At 43.2% G+C, this 22,490-nt stretch overlaps 1 protein-coding gene across 8 annotated transcripts in view; it reads left to right on the top strand.

Moving 5' to 3' along the window:
* Positions 1-22,490, top strand: part of PAK3 (p21 (RAC1) activated kinase 3) — a 79,086-nt gene that overhangs the window by 38,092 nt on the left and 18,504 nt on the right. For 5 of the 8 annotated variants that reach the window (XM_079961710.1, XM_079961711.1, XM_079961708.1 and 2 more), the window contains 6 exons: positions 5,808-6,001; positions 12,102-12,202; positions 17,255-17,299; positions 18,447-18,600; positions 20,536-20,573; positions 22,153-22,284. In XM_079961710.1, the coding sequence (XP_079817836.1) occupies positions 5,830-6,001; positions 12,102-12,202; positions 17,255-17,299; positions 18,447-18,600; positions 20,536-20,573; positions 22,153-22,284 (642 nt within the window). In that variant the 5' untranslated portion in view covers positions 5,808-5,829. Of the gene's footprint in view, positions 1-5,807; positions 6,002-12,101; positions 12,203-17,254; positions 17,300-18,446; positions 18,601-20,535; positions 20,574-22,152; positions 22,285-22,490 lie in introns of those variants that run through there. The other 3 variants (XM_079961712.1, XM_079961714.1, XM_079961715.1) reach the window with 2 other exon arrangements.

Genomic DNA, 22,490 nt, shown 5'->3' with positions numbered 1-22,490 from the left:
TGACCAGTGGTCAGGTATTTTGAGACCTGTAGACCAGAAATATCTGGAGTCACCATGTTGGGAAAGGCTAGAATATGCACCATATTATACATGGTTTGCACACTGAAAATGCATTGCAAAATCTGGAGACGTGCAAAAGCCAGCTGTTCTGTTCCTATTTGTGAGATGTGGAGCACCAGGCTTATTTTTTATTTATTTTATTTCATAAAATTTATACATTGCTTGATTTAAAAATAAACCTCAAAGCTGTTTACAAAAAAAGATAATTTTATTTCTGATAAGTTAATTGTTTTATCAACAATAATTTGAGATTATCAGAAAGTTAAAATAACAATAAACTGAAAACAAATTAAACCTTGCATTGACTTTCTAAATATTGGTGTGGAATGGATTTTAAAAAACTCTCCCTCATCCCTACTCTTAGCCCCTTCCCCTTCCAGAAATGGTACCACTGCCTCATAAAACAAAGAGAAACCAAAGATGTTCTGTGAAGAGAAACTTGTAGGTGGATGCAGCAGAGAAATCTTAGACAGGATTGCTGTCTTCCTCTATTGAATGTTAGCATCAAGCTGTTGACTATGTATTCTTAGTGAGCCACTGAGTTTATTGATCTGTTAATTGCTCTGGTTCAGGAGTAGGGACCCTCAGAACCAGGTGCCAAATGTGTCCCTTCAGACCTCCCCATCTGGTCCTTGACATTCCTCGCCCCCAAAGCCAGGCCACCCCCACCAGCCTTTCTCCTTACCCTCCATGAGTAATTTTACCTGGCAGCACTGTATACTTGATCTGTAATAATGCTTCTTGTTTCACCTGGATGGAGAGGTGCATGTAGAAACATCTGAATTTTCCATGGCTGGTATGTGGCCTACTGTATAATGGTAAGACTTGCATCTGTTGCTCTACTTACTTTTGCCCCTGACCATGCCAACCATTGGCATGCGGCCCCAGGGGGCTTGACCACAAGGGAATGTGGCCCTTGTTGAGAAAGCCTCCCTCCCTCTCCTGGTAGGCCATTAGATTTTATTTACTAAACTTTTGAGAGTGCGAGAGAAGTTATTATAAGGTAGGAGTGAGGAAACTTTGGCCCTTTAGGCTGTTAAACTACAACTCCCATCAGGCTGAGCAAGCATTGCTAATGGCTGGGGCTGGTGGGAACTGCAGTTCAGCAACGTAGGGAGGGGTCAAAAGTTTCCCACACCTCTTCCACGGGTTAATATGACCTGCAAGCTTGGGGTGGGTTATGGTGGAGAGAATTTTCACATCAGTGAAGATTGTTTCTGCCTGAATGTTGTGTGTGGTTTGCTTCTTGGGGATCACAGGGTAATGCAATTATCTCTTTGCTTGCTTGTTGGTTGCACTTATATCTCCCCTTTCCTCCAAGGAGCACAAGGTGCACATGGTTCTCTTCCTCCCCATTTTATCCTCTCAACAACCTAGTTAGGCTGACCCAGTGAGCCTGATGGCCAAGTGAATCATTTCTATTCATAAAAATATTTATATCCCTCCATAGCATAAAAATATCAAAGTGATTTACAACAATATCTATGTAAAATAAAAACAAACAATTAAAAATAACATAAATCCAGAGATCTTCAATTAATTATCACAGAAATATGTTTCATTTAATTGCCTGCATAAGCTTAGTTGCACAGAAAAGTTTTAGCCAGGCATTTAAAGGGTAAAACAAGAAGGCACTGGCTGAAATCTCTATTATTGGATAATTATCTCCAGAATGTCTAATTACTGAAACCTTTGGCATAATTAAAATCATACTGAGATCTGTGTTTAATGTGACTGCATAAGGGCAAAACTAGTTCTGGATGTGACTCTCCAAATCTCTCAACCTGGGCCTTGTGACTCTCCCCTGGGTGCACCCCGTCACTGGCGCTGCTACACATGCAAAATCCTTACATGCTGCTGGTACATGTGATTGTCCAAATTGACCACCAAATATATTGGAGAAATATTTAACCCACTCAGAGGCAGGAATTGAAGCTTGCTGTGATGATATCATTTCATTCAAGCCCTGGGCCACCAGTTCCCAGAATTTGTCTTCTCTCTGTTCCGTTACTGCTAGTCCCAATTCCTGCCACTTGATTTTCATATATACGGCTTGTATATTCAGTATATTTCTTGTTTCTGGACAGATTCTTATATTCCAACTACATTTGGTGAAACTTTCCATGGATTCCTCTGATGGATTTTTCAGAGAATCCCTAATTAGTCTTAGTCAGAACATTCTTAACCACTTTGCATTGACCATCAAACCAGCCAAGGTGTGTTGATTGTGTGTAGTTATTAATTATAGAAGTTATCAAATAGAACTTGAGTTCTGTGAGAAGAAGACAGCAACAAGATTTGGAGGTTTGTTCAAAAATGGTTGACACAAGCTCCTCAGATTATTACTATATAGTGTCTCATGAATATTGCTGCTCAATCTGTGAGACCATTTTTCACACCATTTCTTTCTTTGTTGACTCTTGCTGATTCGGTTTTAGGTATGCATTCTATTACAGGACCTAGGGTCACTGATATTGGAAAGTGGTTGCTTTCTATTCGTTCTGACACTTCAAAAGTGTTCACAAAAGTAAATAATGGAGACACTACAATGTGATCAATATCACTTCAACCATATTTCATAGAATCATAGAATTGTAGATTTTGATAAAGGACCACTAGGGTTGTTTAATCCAAGCCCCAGCAAAGCAGGAATCTTTCCCCCCAACATGGGCTTGAACCCACAATCTTGAGATTAAGAGCCTCATGCTCTATTGACTGAGCTATCCCTATTTGTTTAAATTAAGTATACAGTGGTACCTCTGGTTACGTACTTAATTTGTTCCGGGGGTCCGTTCTTAACCTGAAACTGTTCTTAACCTGAAGCACCACTTTAGCTAATGGGGCTTCTCATCCTGAAGCAAAGTTCTTAACCTGAGGTACTATTTCTGAGTTAGGGGAGTCTGTAACCTGAAGCGTATGTAACCTGAAGTGTATGTAACCCAAGGTACCACTGTACTGACTCTTAGAAATGGCTTCAGGACTCCCATGAAGGATGTATAAAACATGTTGGAATACAAATTCCAACAATTTCAGGCTCTGTGCATTATATTTCTTGCCCAAAGTAAAAATGAAAGGTTAGAAATATATATTCAAAGTCAAAGCCTAAAGGTAGCAAGAGACCCTACGCAATTCCTCTGATTTGGGCATTAAAATCCCCACACAGTGTAAATGCTGGGGGGAATTTATGATTGATCTGTTCCAGTAGGAATGTTAAATATGACCAAATCATGGTGGTCAGTGACAGATTATTAGTAGGGGGAAAGTAGGTGTTTCTACAGAAGAGTAAGGTTCTTACTTCAGTTTTGTTTTGATGTGGCAAAGTATATTTTGAATCCCAAAATGTGCTCTCCAAACTCTCCCTGTCAATTCAAGTGACATAAATGAAGTCAAGCCCCCACTTCTTCAGCCGTTTTAAGATTTCTGAACAGCTGGCTGGCTGAAAGGTGGCAGCAAGGTGTTTGTGACAAAACTTGAGACCAAGTCTCTTCCAGGCATATTGTTATAGCAAGGATACCAGAGTCTGTTACTGATTAGCAGAAAATAATATAGGGTAGTATGTCGATAATATTTGGAGTATTGTAGGGAAGAAAATACAAGCTAAGCTTCTGTTCCAGGCCAAGGCCTCACCTGTGATGGAGGACGTTACCGTGACAAAAGGTGTTGATGACCTATCCCAGATAAATCACAGGGCCTGCGCAAAAGAGTTGCCATGCTTACCGTGGGTTTAGGATTGAAAAAAGCGGAAGGGGTAGGCTGTGCTCACAAGAAAAGTATTCCTTTAAAAACTAGGCTTGGAATAGCAGATGGATGGGGAGGAGTTGTTTGGAGCAGGGGTTTCTGGGAACAAGAAAGGGCTGCAGCTGTTGGAGCTGGCTGGGAAGCAGGAACACAGGGGTGGTGGTGCTTTAGGGTGGCTTTGCCTGCAGTGCTGGGCTGCTGTGAGGAACAAGCTTGAGTTCACAGTGCTGTAAGGTCTGCACCCGTTTCATCTAAACTGAAGAGTAAATATGTGTAATTTCTTAAAAGGCACTACCGCCTCTGTCATGTTGGGGTTCTCAGTGGAAACACGGCCCTGAGTGAGCACCTGTAACCCCTTGGGACCTCATGTGCTGCTCAGCAGAGATTGCAGGTGGAGATCAGCCTTAGTTGAAACCCTCCTAACCTTTTGTGAGGAAAAATTCCGGGCACACCCCACCCCCTCCCTGCCACTGACCCCTTCCTTGCCCACCTTCTCACCCACTCCTCCCCTCCCCTCTCTTACCTTTGCTGTCTTCAGCCTCCTTATCTATCTTAGTATTCCCAACCTGACAGGTTCCAGGAAAGAATGTTTCTAGATGTTTTCTAGTCAGTTGTGATATATTAAAAGGAGAGCTAAAGGTATCATAGTTTGCTTTTCTATACAGTGGTACCTCAGGTTAAGTACTTAATTCCTTCCGGAGGTCCGTTCTTAACCTGAAACTGTTCTTAACCTGAAGCTCCACTTTAGCTAATGGGGCCTCCTGCTGCTGCTGCTGCGCCGCCGGAGCACGATTTCTGTTCTCATCCTGAAGCAAAGTTCTTATCCTGAAGCACTATTTCTGGATTAGCAGAGTCTGTAACCTGAAGCGTATGTAACCTGAAGTGTATGTAACCTGAGGTACCACTGTAGTTGCCCCTAGGTCTGGGTGTACTCAAAACACTCTCTTGGAAGTTTCATACAGAGACAGTGAAAGTCAAAGCACAGAAGACCATAGGGGCATTCATAGTTCTGTTACAACAAGGGAGGACAGCTGATTGGAACCTGCCCTAAAGGTAGAAAAATGCTTGCTCAAATGCTCTATGGTTTTGAAATCTCAGTCTCTGATTAAAGTTTTGGAAACTGTGCAGAATAATTTTGTTCAGAAGCTTATGCTCTCTACCATCAGGAATATCAGCAGCTCTTCTTCATACAGAATCTGAGTGGCTAACGATTAAGGCAAGAGCAGACTGCACTTAGTTAAAGTATATTTTAACAATTGCTGCTATGCATATTGAGTGTTGTGCTGTGCGGTACTATATAGAATTTGGTGATAACCAACTCTGGAAAACAGTGTGTTGAGATGTTTTAGACTATTTATATAGAGATCCCAGAGATCGCTTTCTGAAATCTGTTCACACAAGCAAGCAGGTACACCCTGGCAGAAACAGTGCAGTTTCTTTTGAGTTTCAATAATAACTTTGTCACATTCAGAGTGGCCTTCTATGCACTGGCTGAAAAAAGAAGAAAGAAGGAGGGAAAGGGAAAAGAAAAAGAATCAGGAAAAAGAAGTTAGTTAAAATATCTATAAATTGCTGTGATGATTCGGAGGTTTAATTTGCAACCATACATCCAAAATATGAGCCAACATCCATGTATGATCCATGTTTTTGTGGTAATATTGCTCTGCGTTCCTCATGACCTTTGGTGAGAATAATAAGCTCATATTGAATTGAACTGAGTGCTTCGCTTTGGCTGGAATGTGTCCTTGAAAGCTGATAATGATTCTTGTTTCCCTACTTGAGCCGCCAGAAGAAGAGAAAGCACTTGCAGTTACTGCCTCATCTGCAGAGTTCTGCTGCTCAGAACGGTTGCAGTTGGGTTTGTCAGTGGTGTGGCATCGGGTACCTGGTGTAGGATTAAAATCAGATTTCTCCAGGCTTCTTCCAACTTTTTTGATTTTCCTGGCCCTACTCTGGGTCTTATCCTTCTTGCTCTCACCACCAGAACCTCTTTCTTCCTGTCTTACCAGGAGGTTGTGAGGGCTGCTGAAGATGTCAAATAGTCTGGATGCTGAAGAGAAACCTCCAGCCCCTCCACTGAGAATGAACAGCAACAACCGCGATTCTTCAGCAGTGAACCACGGCTCCAAACCTCTCCCCATGGCTCCAGAAGAGAAGAACAAGAAAGCTCGGCTCCGTTCCATCTTTCCAGGAGGGGACAAAAGTAATGTATCAGCAATGCAAAGGGCTTCCAGCCCTCTCCTATTCTGTTGGTTTCATGTCTGCTTTTCTTGATTGTTCAGCTACATTGCTTCTTAATAAAAAGGGCAATTAAAATTGCCAGAGACTTATGGGTCTCTAATGCCATTGTTTGGAAAGAGGTGCTGTTTAATTTTTGCTGGAATTGTTTGGTGCATGCAAATTTAGAGTTAGAAGAAGGGGTCTGGGTTTCTTGGAACTGAGCACATAGGGAGCTGATGGCTCATAGTAACTATCTTTGCAGTGAAATCCTTCTTGCCATCAGAAAATAGGGTGTTGGCTATGGTGGGATATAGGAAAGCCCAGGCTAGATCACAGAATTGTAGATTTGGAAGAAACCAAGGGGTCACCTAGCTCAACCCACTGCAATGCAAGGCGAGGGTTTTCTCAGTTGTTGTATTCAGCTATTGGAATCTGCTCTTCTCTGAAGTGCAACAGGCACAAACCTTAATTGTGTTTTGATGCCAGTCTTAATACCTATCTTTTTCATCAAGCATTTGTTGATTGATAGCTTTTAGTAATATCTTGGCTATGCTTTTCCTCCGTGGTTTGTTGTATTGTACTGATGTTTTGAGTTACTGTTGTTTTAATTAATTTATTGGTTTAATTATTATTTATACCCACCTTTCCTCCATGGAGCTCAAGGAGGCCCTCATGGCTTCTCCCCTACCTTCTTAACCCCCACAACAACCCTGTGGGACAGGCGTGTTGGTCTTTTTATGCTTGTAATGTTTGCTCTTTAGGGGAAGTGCCTCTACTGCAGCGATTCTCAACCTGTGGGTCCCCAGATGTTGTTGGACTACAACTCCCATCATCCCTGGGCTCTAGCCTTGCTAGCTAGGCGTGATGGGAGTTGTAGTTCAACAACATCTGGGACCCACAGGTTGAGAAAGGCTACTCTACAGGGTTTCCTATTGTCTGGAATCTTTTTAGCTGGAAATTCTGGCATTTGAACATGGAACCTTCTGTATGCAAAGTATATGTTTTTCTACTGAGTCTTTCTTCATGAGTTTGGCTCCCTCTACAGTCTCTCCTCATAAGTTTGGCTCCCTCTCCATAGTTTGATGAAGGAAGGACACTTGCAGGATGAGGCCTCTATTCCCTTCACAGGCCTACAGTTCTTAGATTTCCTGAGGAAGCTGGGTTGATTGTTAAACCATTTTGGGAATTGTAGCTCTGTAAGTGGTCTTCTAATGACCCTCAGCAGTTTAACAAACTACAGTTCTCAGGATTCTTTGGGGAAGCAATGGCTGTTGAATGTGGGGTGATACTGCTTTAAAGTGTAGTGCAGAGGGAGCCTCAATTGAGAAGAGGTGTGTGACGGTTTCCCTTACTGAAGCATGAGCACTTAATTGATATTTAAAGGGAAGCAGTGGCCAGTTCCCTTTCCTAGTATGCCCCGCGGACGACCTTAAGGTCCACAAATGACAACATTTTGGAGGTCCCAGGTTGCAAAGTGGTTAGATTGGTCTCGACAAGGGCCAGGGCCTTTTCAGTACTGGCCTGGACTTGGTAGAACGCTCTGTCACAAGAGACTAGGGCCCTGCAGGACTTGACATCTTTCCGCAGGGCCTGCAAGACAGGGCTGTTCTGCCTGGCCTTTGGTTTGGACTCAGTCTGACCCTTATGTTTCCCTCCCCTTATGGTCTTGATTTATCGGCTACTTTTAAAATGAGGCTGCATTATAAATTGCATTTTAACCTGTATTTTAAATTGTCCCCCCCCCATTATGTTTTTACTGTGATTTTATTGGTGTTAGCCGCACTGAGCCCAGGGAGGGCGGGGTATAAATAATTTATTATTATTATTATTATTATTATTATTATTATTATTATTATTATTATTATATTTTGTAACAACATTTCACCACCCATTTATATAGATTTGACTGTTCTTTTAAACTTTACTCGATGACCCTTTAAACCTACCGTATTTTTCGCTCCATAAGACGCACTTTTTCCCTCCTAAAAAGTAAGGGGAAATGTGTGTGCGTCTTATGGAGCAAATGCAGGCGGGAGGCTCTGCTCAGCGCTCCCTTTAAAGAGCCGCGTGGAGCGTATGTGTGGCTTTTGGGGGCTTTTCCCCAAGGAGGGAGAAGGGCAGCCCGTCACTGATGGGCTGCCCTTCTCCCTCCTCAGGAAAAACCCCCAAGAGCCGCACACACGCTCCACGCGGCTCTTTAAAGGGAGCATGGCTTTTGGGGGCTTTTCTGGGAGTGGGGGAAGGGACTGACAGGCTGCCCTCTGTCCCTTCCCCCAGCTCCCGGAAAAGCCAGCAAGAGCCACACGCTCTTTAAAGATCTGAGCCTAGTGTGTGTGCAGCTCTTGGGGGCTTTTCCCCGAGGAGGGAGAAGGGACTGATGGGCTGCCCTTCTCCCTCCTTGGGGAAAAGCCGGCAGAGGGCAGCCCGTCAGTCCCTTCTCCCACCTCGTGGAAAAGCCCCCAAAAGCCGTACACATGCTACGCACGACTCTTTAAAGGGAGCGCTGAGCACAGCCTCCCACCTGCGTTCGCATCTGGGATGCATGCAGGCTCTGCTCAGTGCTCCCTTTAAAGAGCCGTGTGGAGCGTGTGTGCGGCTCTTGGGGGCTTTTCCGCGAGGTGGGAGAAGGGACTGATGAGCTGCCCACTGTCCCTTCCCACACCTCCCAGAAAAGCCAGCAAGAGCCACTGCCAGGCTCTGCTCAGCGCTCCCTTGTAAGGGCTCCCTTTTGTCCCTCATCCTGCTTTGCTGGGAAGCAAAAGCCAGCAAGAGCCACTGCCAGGCTCTGCTCAGCGCTCCCTTGTAAGGGCTCCCTTTTGTCCCTCATCCTGCTTTGCTGGGAAGCCAGCAGAAGAAGAGGCGCTGCGCAGCTATCACTCTTCCTCTGCTGGCTTCAGCGAGAGCTGCACAGCTTGCTCTGATGGCTTCTCAGCGAAGCGGGAGGAGGGACGGAAGGGTTTAAAGCAAAAAAAGTGAGAGCCGCTTATATCCTCTGCGCAGAATATTTTTTTTCTTGCTTTCCCCCTCTAAAAACTAGGTGCGTCTTATGGCCAGGTGTGTCTTATGGAGCGAAAAATACGGTACTTTCTGCCACAATGGTGTGAGTGTAATGAGAAGCCAAGACCGTTTTCTTATCTGCTGTTCAGAGTGATGCAAACTGAAAAGATAGGACAACTTGTTGCAGGCCATCTCTTAGCTGAAAATTAAAGTGTGAACACATTATAGATCTTAAAAAGGGCTGGGAGACTGGAGAGAAGCGTGGGGTCTGGAAGGAGTTGCTCTCGCATGCTGAGATGGTATATTGTTGCTGGCTCTAACAACTGCTGCAGGAAAACCATTTATCAATTAATATAAGTGTGAAGGTTGGAATCCTGGGCAGAAATTGTAGCCAGATAATTGTTTAGTAAGGGTTTAGCAATTAAATTAATAAGGATGAATGTAACATTTGGGATTAGTTCATGCACAGTGTTTTTGATTACATGTGAGCATTCCAGATTGCTCCTGGAGACATTTGTATCTGCTGTGCACGGATTCAAACTGTCAGGCCATTTATTCTTGGATATTGTCTGTTCTGATTGGCAGCAACACGCCAGGAACTTAGGTGGGTGGTATCACACTCCCAGGTGAGAAGAGGGGTGACCTGGATGTCTCTGTGTATAAATGACTATCATACTTTGAAAAGCTGGTATCCTTGGATAAAACTCAGTTTTGTTGAGTTAATTCAACTAAGTAGTTTTCATTGGATTTTGAATAAATGTGCAATTAATTGTTACTGTTTTGAATGTTACTGGGTTATTATCTTCTTTAATGTGTTGTGCAAACTGCTATTATGAATATTGCTTTTTATAAGGTAGGGCTGGGGTCACTGGGGATGAGTTTATGGAACCAAAGTGAGGGGCTGAAAAGGTTTGGGAACTACTGTCCTTCATGAAGCATAACTAAGTCTGGATCCAGCCCTGAGGAAGCTGCCTTAAACAGAGTCCATTTAGCTCGGTCTTATTGACAATGGCTATTGGTTGCAGCTCTTCAGATCTTCACAGGAATCTATTCCAACCCTACCTGGAGTTGTTAGGGATTGAATCTGGTACCTTTTGCACATGAATCCTTGGGTTCTGCCACTGAGTTGTTTCCCATCGTCCAGCAGTTTTTTTTAATGAATATCACAACAGTTAAGGAGAAAGAGCTGTAGCTCAGCTGTAGAGCTGCTTTATATGAAAAAGATCAATCCTTGGTATTTCCAGGTAAGGCTGGGAAGGATTCCTGTCTGAAATGTTGGAGAGTAGCTGCCATTCAGCATTAGCAGCCCAGGATTAGGTGGACCAATGGTCTGTTTCTGTACAGGCAACTCCCCATTTACATACATTCATACGCACATCACTCTGAACCTGGCAGTGACCCAAAAATGTCACAAAAAGGGGTGGAATGGGGTGGGGGTGGGGTGGAACAGGATGTTTACAGGCTTTCTCAATGATGTTTCAAATATATGTGATTTCACTTAAATGCACAGTGCCTTCAAAGGTAACCACTGCATAAATTGGGAGTTGTCTGCATAAGGCATGAGTGGTATCCAACTAAGTTCTACTTAGAATAGACCCATTGAAATTAATGGACCTAAGTTAGCCATGTTGGTTAATTTCATGGTTCTCTTCTGAGCAAGACTATCATTGGATACATTTCCATGCCTTTGTGTTTGCTTTCGTTCTACCTGAAGGAATTAGATGCTGCAAGGCTGCCTAGGGAGGGCTTTTGAGGAGTGGGTACATCTCTACTTCTTTAAAGGTGGTGTATAAAGGTATATTAGGCTGTTGTATAAAGGTATATTAACCACTCTCTGCATCACCCTGATTGCATGAGGGCTTTGTCTGAAGTCCTTAACAATTGTGCCTCAGTGAAGTCTACATTTCATTCACTTTTTTATGCAACAAAAAGGCTGCAAAGAAATTAAAGAGATGTCTATCAATACAAGCTTTAGTCAACTGCTCAACTAAGCTATTGGTTAAATTTACTTATTGGCAAAACCGATATTTCTTTGTATCATATTGCCTAACAACTTGATCCACTAAATGCAGAGATGGGGAACCTATGCACACCCCCACACATCAATGTCGTTGGACTCCAGTTCCCATCAGCCACTGTGAAACAGGAAGGTGGTGGAAGGTGAAGTTCAATGACACTTGGAAGGTCATGGGTTTTCTAGTCCTGAACTGATGCACAGGACTATTTCCAGTTTGCCATGGATTGGCTGGACACAGAGGGAGGCACCAGGGGGGAAGCCGACAGGGAAACCCCCAAGGATAGAAAGCTCAGAGCCCAGAGGTTGGTGGTGGGATAATGATGAAGAAGGGTCAGAGGGAGAAGTTTGAGAGGTGTTGGAAGTTGAAGAGGTAACAGGGTTTAGAGAGCAGGAAGAGCCTGTGGCAGAGAGAAGTCCAGAATCAGAAGCAAAGGTGGAAGCAGGAGCAGAGGGAGGCCAAGAGCCCTTGTCTCCCAGGACCAGAGGAGGTATGAAGCAGGAAGAGCAGAGAGAGGTGCACAGGTGCGTTGGAAGGACCCGGGGGAGGAGATTTAGGCAGCTGTGGAAAAGGTGGGGACCTTCAGCCTCCACAACTGCCTCATAGGGGCAAGTTTTACCAAGAAGAATTGCTGTGCTCATTAGACCTGGCACTCTTGAGCTGACCTTGTTTCTTCTAATAAAGAGTTAACTTTGCTTACTTTGTGTGATATATTCCTGACAATTGTCCCTGACAACCCCATGGAGGCTGTTCATACCTTTTGGGTTTAAATGATACATTATCAAGTAATGCACATGCCCTTAGCTTACAGGAGCAGTGTTCTGTAAAGTTGCATTTTTGTGGACATTTACCAAAGCAAGCCCCCTAGGACTTAATTATGAACAAACATGAATAGGATTGCACTGTTATGGTGCTGTTTCATTATCCAGCCTGGATTTTGCAGTCAAGGGTCCTTCTGGATTAAATTCTATCCTCCTACTTTCCATATCTTGCTTTGAATAAGCCTGACTGTAAAATGCATAAAAAATAATTATGCAGGAAAATAAGTGCTTGTTAACATTTTACTTCTAGCCAATAAGAAGAAGGAGAAAGAACGTCCTGAAATCTCTCTCCCTTCAGACTTCGAGCACACGATCCATGTGGGGTTTGATGCAGTCACTGGGGAATTCACAGTAAGTCATCTTTTTGTCCTCTGTTTGCTTCATTGCAAACTTCCTTGGCTAAATTGGCTTTCTTTGCAGCCATTTGTTCTGTGCAGACCTCACTTGCGTGCAGAGTGAACATGTGTACGGGAGGTGGTGGAATCACAGAGCTCACACACATCTTACTTTGGATGCAAATGAGCTCTAGTGATGGGAAACCTACAACCCTCCAAATGTTGCTGGACTTCAACTCCCATGATCCATGACCATTGGTTATGCTTTGTTGGGCCTGTTGAGAATTGGGAGCCCCAGCAGCATCCAGAGGGCCACAGGTTCCCCACCCCTGCTCTATGCTGACATTATGCTAGATGCAGACAGAAATTGGGGGGCTGCCAAGCACGATCTCCCTCCCCTCCTGTGCACATTTGCTGTACACACAAGTAATGTCTGCTTAGGCTATCCCCTTGCCCACACAGGAGGAAGGTAGCTAGATTTCCTTGCGTGACACTTGTGTACTTTTGAGTATTCTACTGGAAACAATTGTTGCTTAATTCTCCCCACTCCATGGGTTGCTTGTTATAGACTGCAAACTATGGAAACTCTGGGGAAAGAGCTGAAGATGCTCTATGGATATATTCTGTAGGATAGTTTTATTTATTTAGAAGATTTATAAACCAGTTGATCAAGAAGCTCTCCAAGTGGGCTATAAATGCAGTTGTGCAAATAAAACACAGCTAAAACCCAGAAATCAATTTTCACAACACATATAGGTAACTAAGTTATATAACTGGGTTGGCTTGTAGAAACAAAGCTTTTCAGCAGGTGTCCCTAATGAGGGTACAAGCCCAATGTCAGTGGGCAAGGAGTTCAATAGCACTTTAGGAATAAATAACTACTCTTTTAAACACAGACCTGTGATCTCAACAGACAGCCTCTAGGTTTTATCCAACTCTCTTATGAGCTGGTATAGAAACCACATATTTCATGCAGACTAGCACCCTGGTTAACATTTTGCCACCTAACTGTGGCAGGTGCCACCTAACTGGGACGCAGGTGGCGCTGTGGGTTAAAGCCTCAGCGCCTAGGACTTGCCGATCAAAAGGTCGGCGGTTCGAATCCCTGCGGCGGGGTGCGCTCCCGCTGCTCGGCCCCAGCGCCTGCCAACCTAGCAGTTCGAAAGCACCTCCGGGTGCAAGTAGATAAATAGGGACCGCTTACCAGCGGGAAGGTAAACGGCGTTTCCGTGTGCGGCTCTGGCTCGCCAGAGCAGCGATGTCACGCTGGCCACGTGACCCGGAAGTGTCTCCGGACAGCGTTGGCCCCTGGCCTCTTAAGTGAGATGGGCGCACAACCCCAGAGTCTGTCAAGACTGGCCCGTACGGGCAGGGGTACCTTTACCTTTACCTTTAGCACCCTGGTTAACATTTTGCCACCTAACTGTGGCATATGACATAGATTGCCAATTTAAAAATGCTGGCCAAACATGGTGCAGGTAGAGAAGAGTTTGTGGCATTTCTGGTCATGAGCAGAAAGGCCTATAGACCTCTGTATGGCACTGAGCCAGGCTTACACCTATGCCTGTCCCTTCTATGCTGCACTGCGGCATGTTCTCCCGGTAATTGCCTTCCAGGTGTTCTGATAAACAAGATGTGAGCTTAAAAACTCATATATGGAGCTAGAAGAGGATTTGGTGCCATCACAATCCTCTCCTTATAATGGCTCTCCAGAGTAGGATTATTTCCCCTTTCCCCACGTGCTTCCCTTACCTCTTAAGTATGCCTTCCCTTGCTGTCCTCTAATCAATCATTCTTCCCCACAGAAGGAAAGAATTCTGCTAACACTCAAAATAGCATTGTGGGATTGTTTAAATCATGGGCTGGGATAGTGGGCTGCAGTTGTACCCATTGATTCTCTGGCTTTTCGCCCTTCGCCTAAAGCACTTGAGAAGGACATGGGAGCCCAGAGATCGTTTAATTGTAGCTGGGATGGAGCTTCACTTCATTCTTGCACATTTCTCGAACATCCCAAGAAAGATACTTGATAAGGATTTAATGACGAGTGCTTGAGGAATTTGATTTCTGTGAATTCCGATGTGAGCTGACTTCATCCTCATCAAAAGGATTGATGTGTAGATTACAACTACTTATCCTTCTGGTTTTTCACTTTTCCAAAATCTGTGACATAGTTTTTCCATCAGAAAGTAAACCAACAAGCAAAACAAAACACGTTACAAAGGTGAATTTTAGCATAAAATTTGTTCAGAGATACATATATTGATGCAAAATACATATTTTGTAATAATATATATTTTATGTTGAATATTTGTGTCTTTTTTAAAAAAAAATATCACAGATTAATGAATAAGCAGGGCGGAGATGGGTTATGAATAAACATGTGTGAAATTGATATGGAACAGAAATAGATTGATCCAGCCATCCCTAGATTTAATGCTTGATCTTTGTAGATGACCAACCCCCTCCTCCCATATAATAAATCCCCCCCATATAATTAATCTATCTTTCAAGAGATTTTAATAAACCACACTTCAGATGTGTTTCAAGAGTCACTGGATTTGGGAAATACCCTCAAAATATTCTTTGTGAGTAGGTATTCTAGAAACATGAGGAGTTGCAATGCTTTCTTCAGCTACTTATCCTCATAACTGAGTGATTATTCTCTCCCTTCATGCATTTATTTTCTTTCTCACTTGACTAGGAGAAATGAAACTATTAGTTTCTGATGCCCTAAAGCAACCTTCCCTAACTTGAGATGTTTTGGACCACAGCTCCCATCAGCCCCGGCCAATATGGCTGTGCTGGTTGGGCCTGATGGGAGATGTAGTCTAAAACCTTGGAAGGCACCAGGTTGGGCAAGGCTGCACTAAGGGATATAGATCTCAGACCCTAACATATAAATCGTAAGTATGATATTGGAGAACGCATTTCCTTGTGGCTTGATTCCATGGTATTATGGTTAACATTTAGATGAAGAAATCAAGTAGGGTAGATGGATCACGTGGAAAGGAACAGAGTCAGCATTGCCAGCCCCCAGGGTGGTCTTCTACTTTTATGGATTGTTCCCCATGTGCTTTTCCATCCCATGATTCTTCAGTCTGAATTTTACCACAGTGTCAGTGTGGGATCCAGCAACAAGAGTAGCTTTCATGATACAGCATTAATGCATTAAATTGTGTCTGTTTTAGTTCCCTGCTCTTTCTTGTAAGATTCCCTGAAATTAAGATTTATTTTAACAGAGAGAGAGAGAGAAGAGGTTGAGGTTTTTGATACAAAATTGTTTATTGAGGGTAGTAGCCCTCAGGAGTCATAGTTGCTGCACCTGACTGTTAACACCAAGTTATGGTGATCATCAAGCTAGTTCATCTTGGTGATCAGTTTGCACAGCAAGGGAACATAAGTATCCTTGGAATCACATGGGAATTTCTGTTTCCTGAAGAACCAGATCTTCTTAGCTCCATAACCACAGCTGGTTCAGTTAATTAGCTATGGGTCTGTGACATCTTGAGCTTTTCCTTATTTCCTTTATATGTTGGTAAGTATATTGCGACAAGGGTTCTGCCACATCACCAAGCCTCTTAACGAAAGTATTTCCACAGTGTTCACATTTTTTTCTCTATCTCTCAAAAGTTTGGAAGTGTCAGGGGATTGTTCAAAACCTGCACAAATGTTCCTTCTTCATTTTAGAGGATTGCAGTAGCTGCCGTGCCTGATCTGTTGGTTATGTGCCATGCGCAATGTGCAGCGTGCACAGTTTTACTCCAACACATAATGCCAGCCAGTGTTCTGGATGGATTCCCTGTTACTCATTGCTGCATCCAAAATCACAGCTGGGGATACCTGCTGCATGGGCTTTGAAGTCTGGCTTTCAGTCATTAGCATCCAATGACATGATGCTGATTGTCACAAATGCATGTCCGAATTCCCATTTTGTTTCGCTTGGAGCCACCACAAGTAGCAGAAATTGGGATACAGTGCACTAAATTCAATGACTGAAAATGATTAGGCAAAAGAAGCATGCTTCTGAGGCCTATAGATAGTTTGGTGGAAAAGTTGGTGCACTAATAAGGTGGGGAAATTTTGTTTTCCACTATTTTTGAATGAGAATTCTGCAAAGCATGCCTTTTAATAAGACAGATCTGCATTCCCCATCTAGAAGGAAAACTGGCTGCAATTCAAACTCATAAAGGTTCCCATTTCAAAACAAAAGGAAATGATGGATTTAGGTTGCATAAAGTCAAGTGGCATATATATATATAAGTGGCATATATGTATGTTGCCAAGAGTTTTCTCTCTGGCATTATGTTTGGCATAATTTGGTTTGACCCTGTTTGCAGACTCCAAAAACAAAACAAAAAACAAAAATCCAGAATTGGTTGATTTTTCCATTTGCAGCATTTGTGTCCATTCGTACCCTGGCTATTTTTGAAAAACAGTTTTTAATAATTCCTAAAGTCAGATGAGTCCTGAACAACTTTAGGCTGAAATTCTAAGGCTGCTTGCCTGGAAGTAAGCCCCACTGAATTCAGTAAGGCTTATTTCTGAGTAGACATGGTTAGGATTGCACTGTCAATGGGATGTAAACCCCACTGGACTTGCTGACCCTTACTTTTAAACAAGCTTGCATGGGATTGCATTGTAAATGTTACATGGAGACCTTTCAGAATTACCAAGGTGGGTTTATGAAAGAATTCTTAGAAGAAGGCTCTTTGTACCCGCCACAACTGTTTTAATACTGAATATTTGATCCAGTCACTTGGCAGTATGATTTTTCCACTGAGCGAGCAACCTGGTTAAAATGGGGAATTGCTGCTTCCAAACTTTGGACTTAATTGTGATTTATTTCCTCCTCCCCTTCTGTTTTTCATAGTCTGTCTTCCTGTAGCCTGTCAATGACTACTACTTGGTTTGCTACTTCCCTCGTTTTAGACTGGGTTACCCTCACACACACAACCTTGACCTTCCCTGCCCCATTCCGACCCATTGGATTTCACCTCTTTCCCACCGTCTGAGTTGTCCCACATTCTGTTTTAACTTTCTTTTCTTTCTTTATTTACGTCCATTGCAGCCAGATCTCTATGGCTCACAGATGTGCACAGGGAAGTTTCCAGAGGTGCGTCACAGGCCCAAAAGAAGCTTGCATCCAAGTGCTTCTTTGAGATGTCATAGCACTGCAGCGGCAGGTTCCGTGTGTGTGCAGTAGATTTCGTTGCTTGGCTTATTCCAACTTTTTCATCGTTAACCCCAAATTCCAAAGGCCCATGTCACATCTCATTTTTGCAGAGAACCTCGTAGGAGGAAGGGGGGGAAACCCCAGTTTTGTTAGAATGTTAGCTGTAAGCTGGGGTGGCAAAATAAAGGGATGCTTTGATGCACTTCAAGTGAGTTACTGCTTCAATGTTAATTGTGCTGCTAAGGGGTGGGGGAGACGGTCGCTCCTTGAATTTAGGAAATTATACTGGATGTTCCAAGACAACTTTCTCGGAAATCAAAATACCTCAATACAAACTTATAAGATTTTGTACTTTGGTGGATGCAGCCACTGCTCCTAATTCCTGCAGTATTATTATTATTTAATAATAATAATAATAATAATAATAATAATAATAATAATAATTGATAACATTACACAGTAGAGGGAAGGAGTGGGGAAAGAGGGTGAATTTTATGGCCCAGCTACCTTATATAACTTAGCACCACCATTTTGATTCCAAATTGCAGCTCCTCCTTTGAAGTAGGGAAAATGTCCTTGAGTGGGCAGTTAAGGCGTCAGGAGGTAGCTTTGGTCTCGGTAGCGTCTGCTTTTATCGTCTGAGTAGAAAGCATTTATCTTGTTATGCATGAGCTATCCAGTGTAAATTTCCTAAAGCACCCGGTGTTGTCCTCCAGTGTAGAGTAGTGTTTCGTTTTCTGTCCTGAAGCGCCAGGGAAATGAGATAAGCTTTGCCGCCATTGGTCCATGGATCAGCAAGAGTTGAATTAACGATGAGCTTCATGCACCTTTTTTTCCTGTCACAGTCATAACTTTTTGGTTTTTTTTTAAGTTGGATCCAGGTTTTAGCTCTTTGTTTTAATAGAGGATGAGAGAATGATTGCACCTGCTGTAAAGTGTCTAGCTTTTTAAACTCTTGGGCATCAATCAAAGGCTCCAAATGTAATATTACAGGTAGCGTGGGATTCTTGGTAAGGAACTGTGCTGGCAGAATATAAACGCTGATGAAATGCCCTGAATCATCATCCTTTCCACTTGCTCTTCACAGGGGATTCCGGAGCAGTGGGCTAGGCTGCTGCAGACCTCCAATATAACAAAACTGGAACAGAAGAAGAACCCTCAAGCTGTTCTGGATGTCCTCAAATTCTATGATTCCAAAGAGACAGTAAACAACCAGAAATATATGAGCTTTACATCCGGAGGTAAGGAGCCAATGATGGCGGAGAAGACACCATCAGAACATAAAAAATAAAAAGTTTAAAAATAAAAAAGACTAGATAAGGGAAGAATGACCCACAGGCCTTATATGGATATAAATCTCAGCTGTGCTATTTTTCTTGTGTGAGACTCAGGCTCATGTGCTTCCTCTTGGACTTTCCCCATTCCTCTTGGACTTTCCATTCAGTTTCCCATTAACCTCATTAGTGTTGTGCCTGAATTGTAAACCATGGTTAAACTTCAGTATGGTTTATTAAGACAAGCTAGCTTCATGAACTACAGTTTGTTTTCGGTTTGTTTCAGTAAACCATAGTTAGTTAAGACAAACCACAGTTTGTCTTAAGTTCAAAGAATATGCTAAATTTTGTTCCCAGTTCTCTAGATGAGGTTCTAGATGGCATAGAATCTTCTAAGCACACCAATCCAAATTCACTTAGAAGGTCTCTTCAGATCAGTTTGGGAAGGTTGGTGTGGCACACTCAGGACAAGGACATAGGAGAGGGATAGTGTGTATGCCCTCATGGTAGGTGAAGAGTGCCTCAGGGAAAGCAGGGAAAGAGGGAGCACAATGAAACTGTACTTGAGATGACCATTGGTGATGGGGGGGGGGACTCAGAGACACACAACAGGACGAAACAGGAGAGAAATGGGGAGAAGAGCTGGAGAGGGGGGGAGCAAAGTGGGCTGCAAAAAGGGAGCAAGGTGTTAACAGCTTAGAGGGGCAGTGAACCAAGAGGGAAGACAGTGTAGAAAGACAGTACAGCACAGCACAGCACATGGCTCCACCTGGTTGCCTTGAGGGACTTTGGCCCAGGGAGCTGAGTGTGCCACTAGAGAAGTCTTAATACACTTTTGAAGCCTAACTCCAAGACAGAACCCTAGGGTGTATCCCAGGGATCACCAGTGTAGCACTTGTGGGTGCAGTGGTGCCTTTGAGGTCTTCTTTCGCTGCCCACAAAGCCTCTGAGCACACACTGCCCCCTTGGTCCTGAAAAGGTGATAATGGTTGCATTTTTCTCCTCCAGAAAGTACATAGAGCTGAAGCAGGAAGTTGGAAGCATGACACTCTTTTGCACTTCCTTTTTCAGCTCTCTATGCTTTTCAAGGCTAGAATTTATTCTACAGGCAATTGCTTTCCCCCAGATCCTTTGGAAAAGTGAAGCCTGTGTTCTGCCTGCTTTTTCATGATCTGGGAGAGGGAAGTGACATGGGATGGTGATGTCCTTAGGTCTCAAAAGATTGATGACTCCTGCTGTACACCCTTCTTCTTACTTCCTTTTGGAAGAACCCCGTTGAGGCTCACTGCTATGCCTAACCTCTAAGAACACTTAATAATAATTTTATGGGGCGGGTATAATTATATTGAGGCTTTTTCATAATACAACACAATAAAAAACAAACGAATCTAAATGAAAATAAAAACAGAAAGAGAAAGAGAAAATGCGAAGCCCTCCCTCAAACATAGCTCTTAACCCTTGCTCCACACAGAAAGGGGTGGGCCCACCCAGCTCTCACCTGAGAGCTTCCCTTTCTTCTCCCAGCCTTCCACCCTGGGAAATCTTCCCTTCCTAGCCTTTCACACAGGATCTTTCACCAACCATCGGTCATCTTTGTGTGTATACCATCCCCTCATTGACCCAGAGTAGACAACACATGCACACACAAAACAGAAGCAAGAGCAAAAAAAAAAAAAAAAAAAAAGGGTGGTTATGCAGAAGAGATCTCAACAGGCTTTTGATTTCCTTTTCCTTTTTAAAACTAAACAGCAGCATGGGAGGTCGTGATTGGAAGCAAATGAGTAGTATAGGGGAGGGTTTGACCCTGTCCAACATTGCCACACATGTGTCATCTCCTAACTGCCCTGTAAGCCATTTAGGATCAATGAAGCTATTGAGAACTTTTGTTGTTGCACGTTTCAGATAAAAGTGCCCATGGATATATCGCAGCCCATCCTTCGGTGAGTATAAGAACCTGCTGTTGAATGTGAACTAATTCCATTTTGGGGGGGAATAGTGTCTCTGCTGAGATTTTTGGCTTGATGTGATTTGCAGCTGGCTCTGAATACCAGTTTCTGGGAATCAAAAATATTAGGGGAGTGCCGTTGTGCTCATGTCCCACTTACAGGTTTTCCATAGAGGCCTCTGGCTGGCCACTGCAAGAACAGGATGTTGGAATAGATGGTCCCCATTTGGACTAATCCAGCAGTCAGGCTTTTCTTATGTCTTTTTGCTTATAGGAATGCTTGAAATAGCACTGTGTATTTAATGAAAATTGAATCACAGCAAAACCCCCAAAAGTACAATTAAAGCAATCCCTATCAATACTGAGTTCTCAGTATGAATGTCTTATTTTCCATTCTGAATAGTTGAAGTAGGACTTTCCTTTCCTCTTCTTATTCTTTTTAATGCTGAGGTACGTAATATTATGGACTCAATTACACAACAATGGCCATGCAATGGGCAGTCGAGAAATAGTATGGAATTGCTGGTAGAAGAGTAGAGAACCTTTTCGGATTATCTGAGAAAACAGTATAGCCAAATGAAATCGTAGGCAGGACTTGAAATATAAGCAAAGGAATGAGAATGATAAAAGAATGTAATGTACAATATATCTTTTAGAAAAAAAAGTATTGCATTTAAAATAGTAAATAAAAGATTTAAACAGAAACATCATGGAAGTAAGGATGGGAAGTCAAGATGCTAAGGAATATTGTATTGAAACTGAATTAAGTTTATTAAATTGTATGAAAATCAATAAAAGACAATTTAAAAAGAGAGAAATAGTGTTCATTGCATGGTCTCTATGAGAACAAGTGGCTGGTCAAAATGACTTCCCTGTAATGAATTCTACAAGCATCTCATGAAATGAGAATTCCTTTTTCCCTTTGCCATTGTTTTGCTTTTTAAAAATAAGTATGCCATCTTTGACTGTAAAGGGAAAATGACAGTGATGAAGCCATAAAGAACTCAACTGGCTTCTTGAGCAGGCCTGTTTTTGCAGATGTGGCTCTACCAGGAGAATTTTAAAGCTCTGTCAGAATGCTCTAAATGAGATCATGGGCAGGCAGAAGTGGCTTCCCAGGTGGCGTGGAGTCACTGGGTAGCTTCCCGGCAGGTGAGTTGTTGTTGCTTACCAAGAGGGAGAGAGGCGAGGTGGTGGTGAAGTTGGTGTGGTACAAAGACACCAATGGAGCCAATACAGCACTCCACCCTGGTACGTAATAACAACCCAGTTCTTCCCCACCCAGCAAGCCACTTCTGTTCATGGGACAAATACATTCCAAAAAAGTCAGATCACTGCAAACTCCCTTTTGGTGTAGCCATGGTTTTTTCCTGCTCCACACCTAATGTCATGTGTGATTTCAGGTATAGGGCAGGTAGCCCTCACAGGCCAAGTGGGTTACCTGGTGGACCTAATTAGGCCTGCAGACCACAGACCCCCGGCCCTTGTCCTACAGCCAGACCTCCTCATGTTCTGATAGTAATCCCGTAAACAGCTGAAGCCTCATTTTATGAATACATCTTTTGCACATACAGAGCACAAAGACTGCATCAGAACCTCCACTGGCTCCCCCAGTTTCCGAAGAGGAGGATGAGGAAGATGATGATGATGATGATGACAATGAGCCACCACCTGTTATTGCCCCACGACCAGAGCATACAAAATCAGTGAGCTGCTAACAGTTTTAGTTTGAATTGTTGTCTGTATGGTAGGACCATATGTCTGCGTATTTGCCCTTGTTCAGCAGGAATGCATAGGGTTGGGGATGGCGAAGGGGCACAGAATCTGGTGGTGATACAGAATGCGAGCTTTTGGGAATCTCTGCTTTCCATGAATGTCTAGCCCTTATGGCTGCAGAGACACACAAAGTGCG

Source organism: Podarcis cretensis (assembly GCF_951804945.1).
Source record: "Podarcis cretensis genome assembly, chromosome: Z".
In the NCBI taxonomy this organism is placed as follows: Eukaryota; Metazoa; Chordata; class Lepidosauria; order Squamata; family Lacertidae; genus Podarcis; species Podarcis cretensis.
Note: the sequence above shows the minus strand (reverse complement) of the source record. Positions and strands in the feature narration are given on the sequence as shown.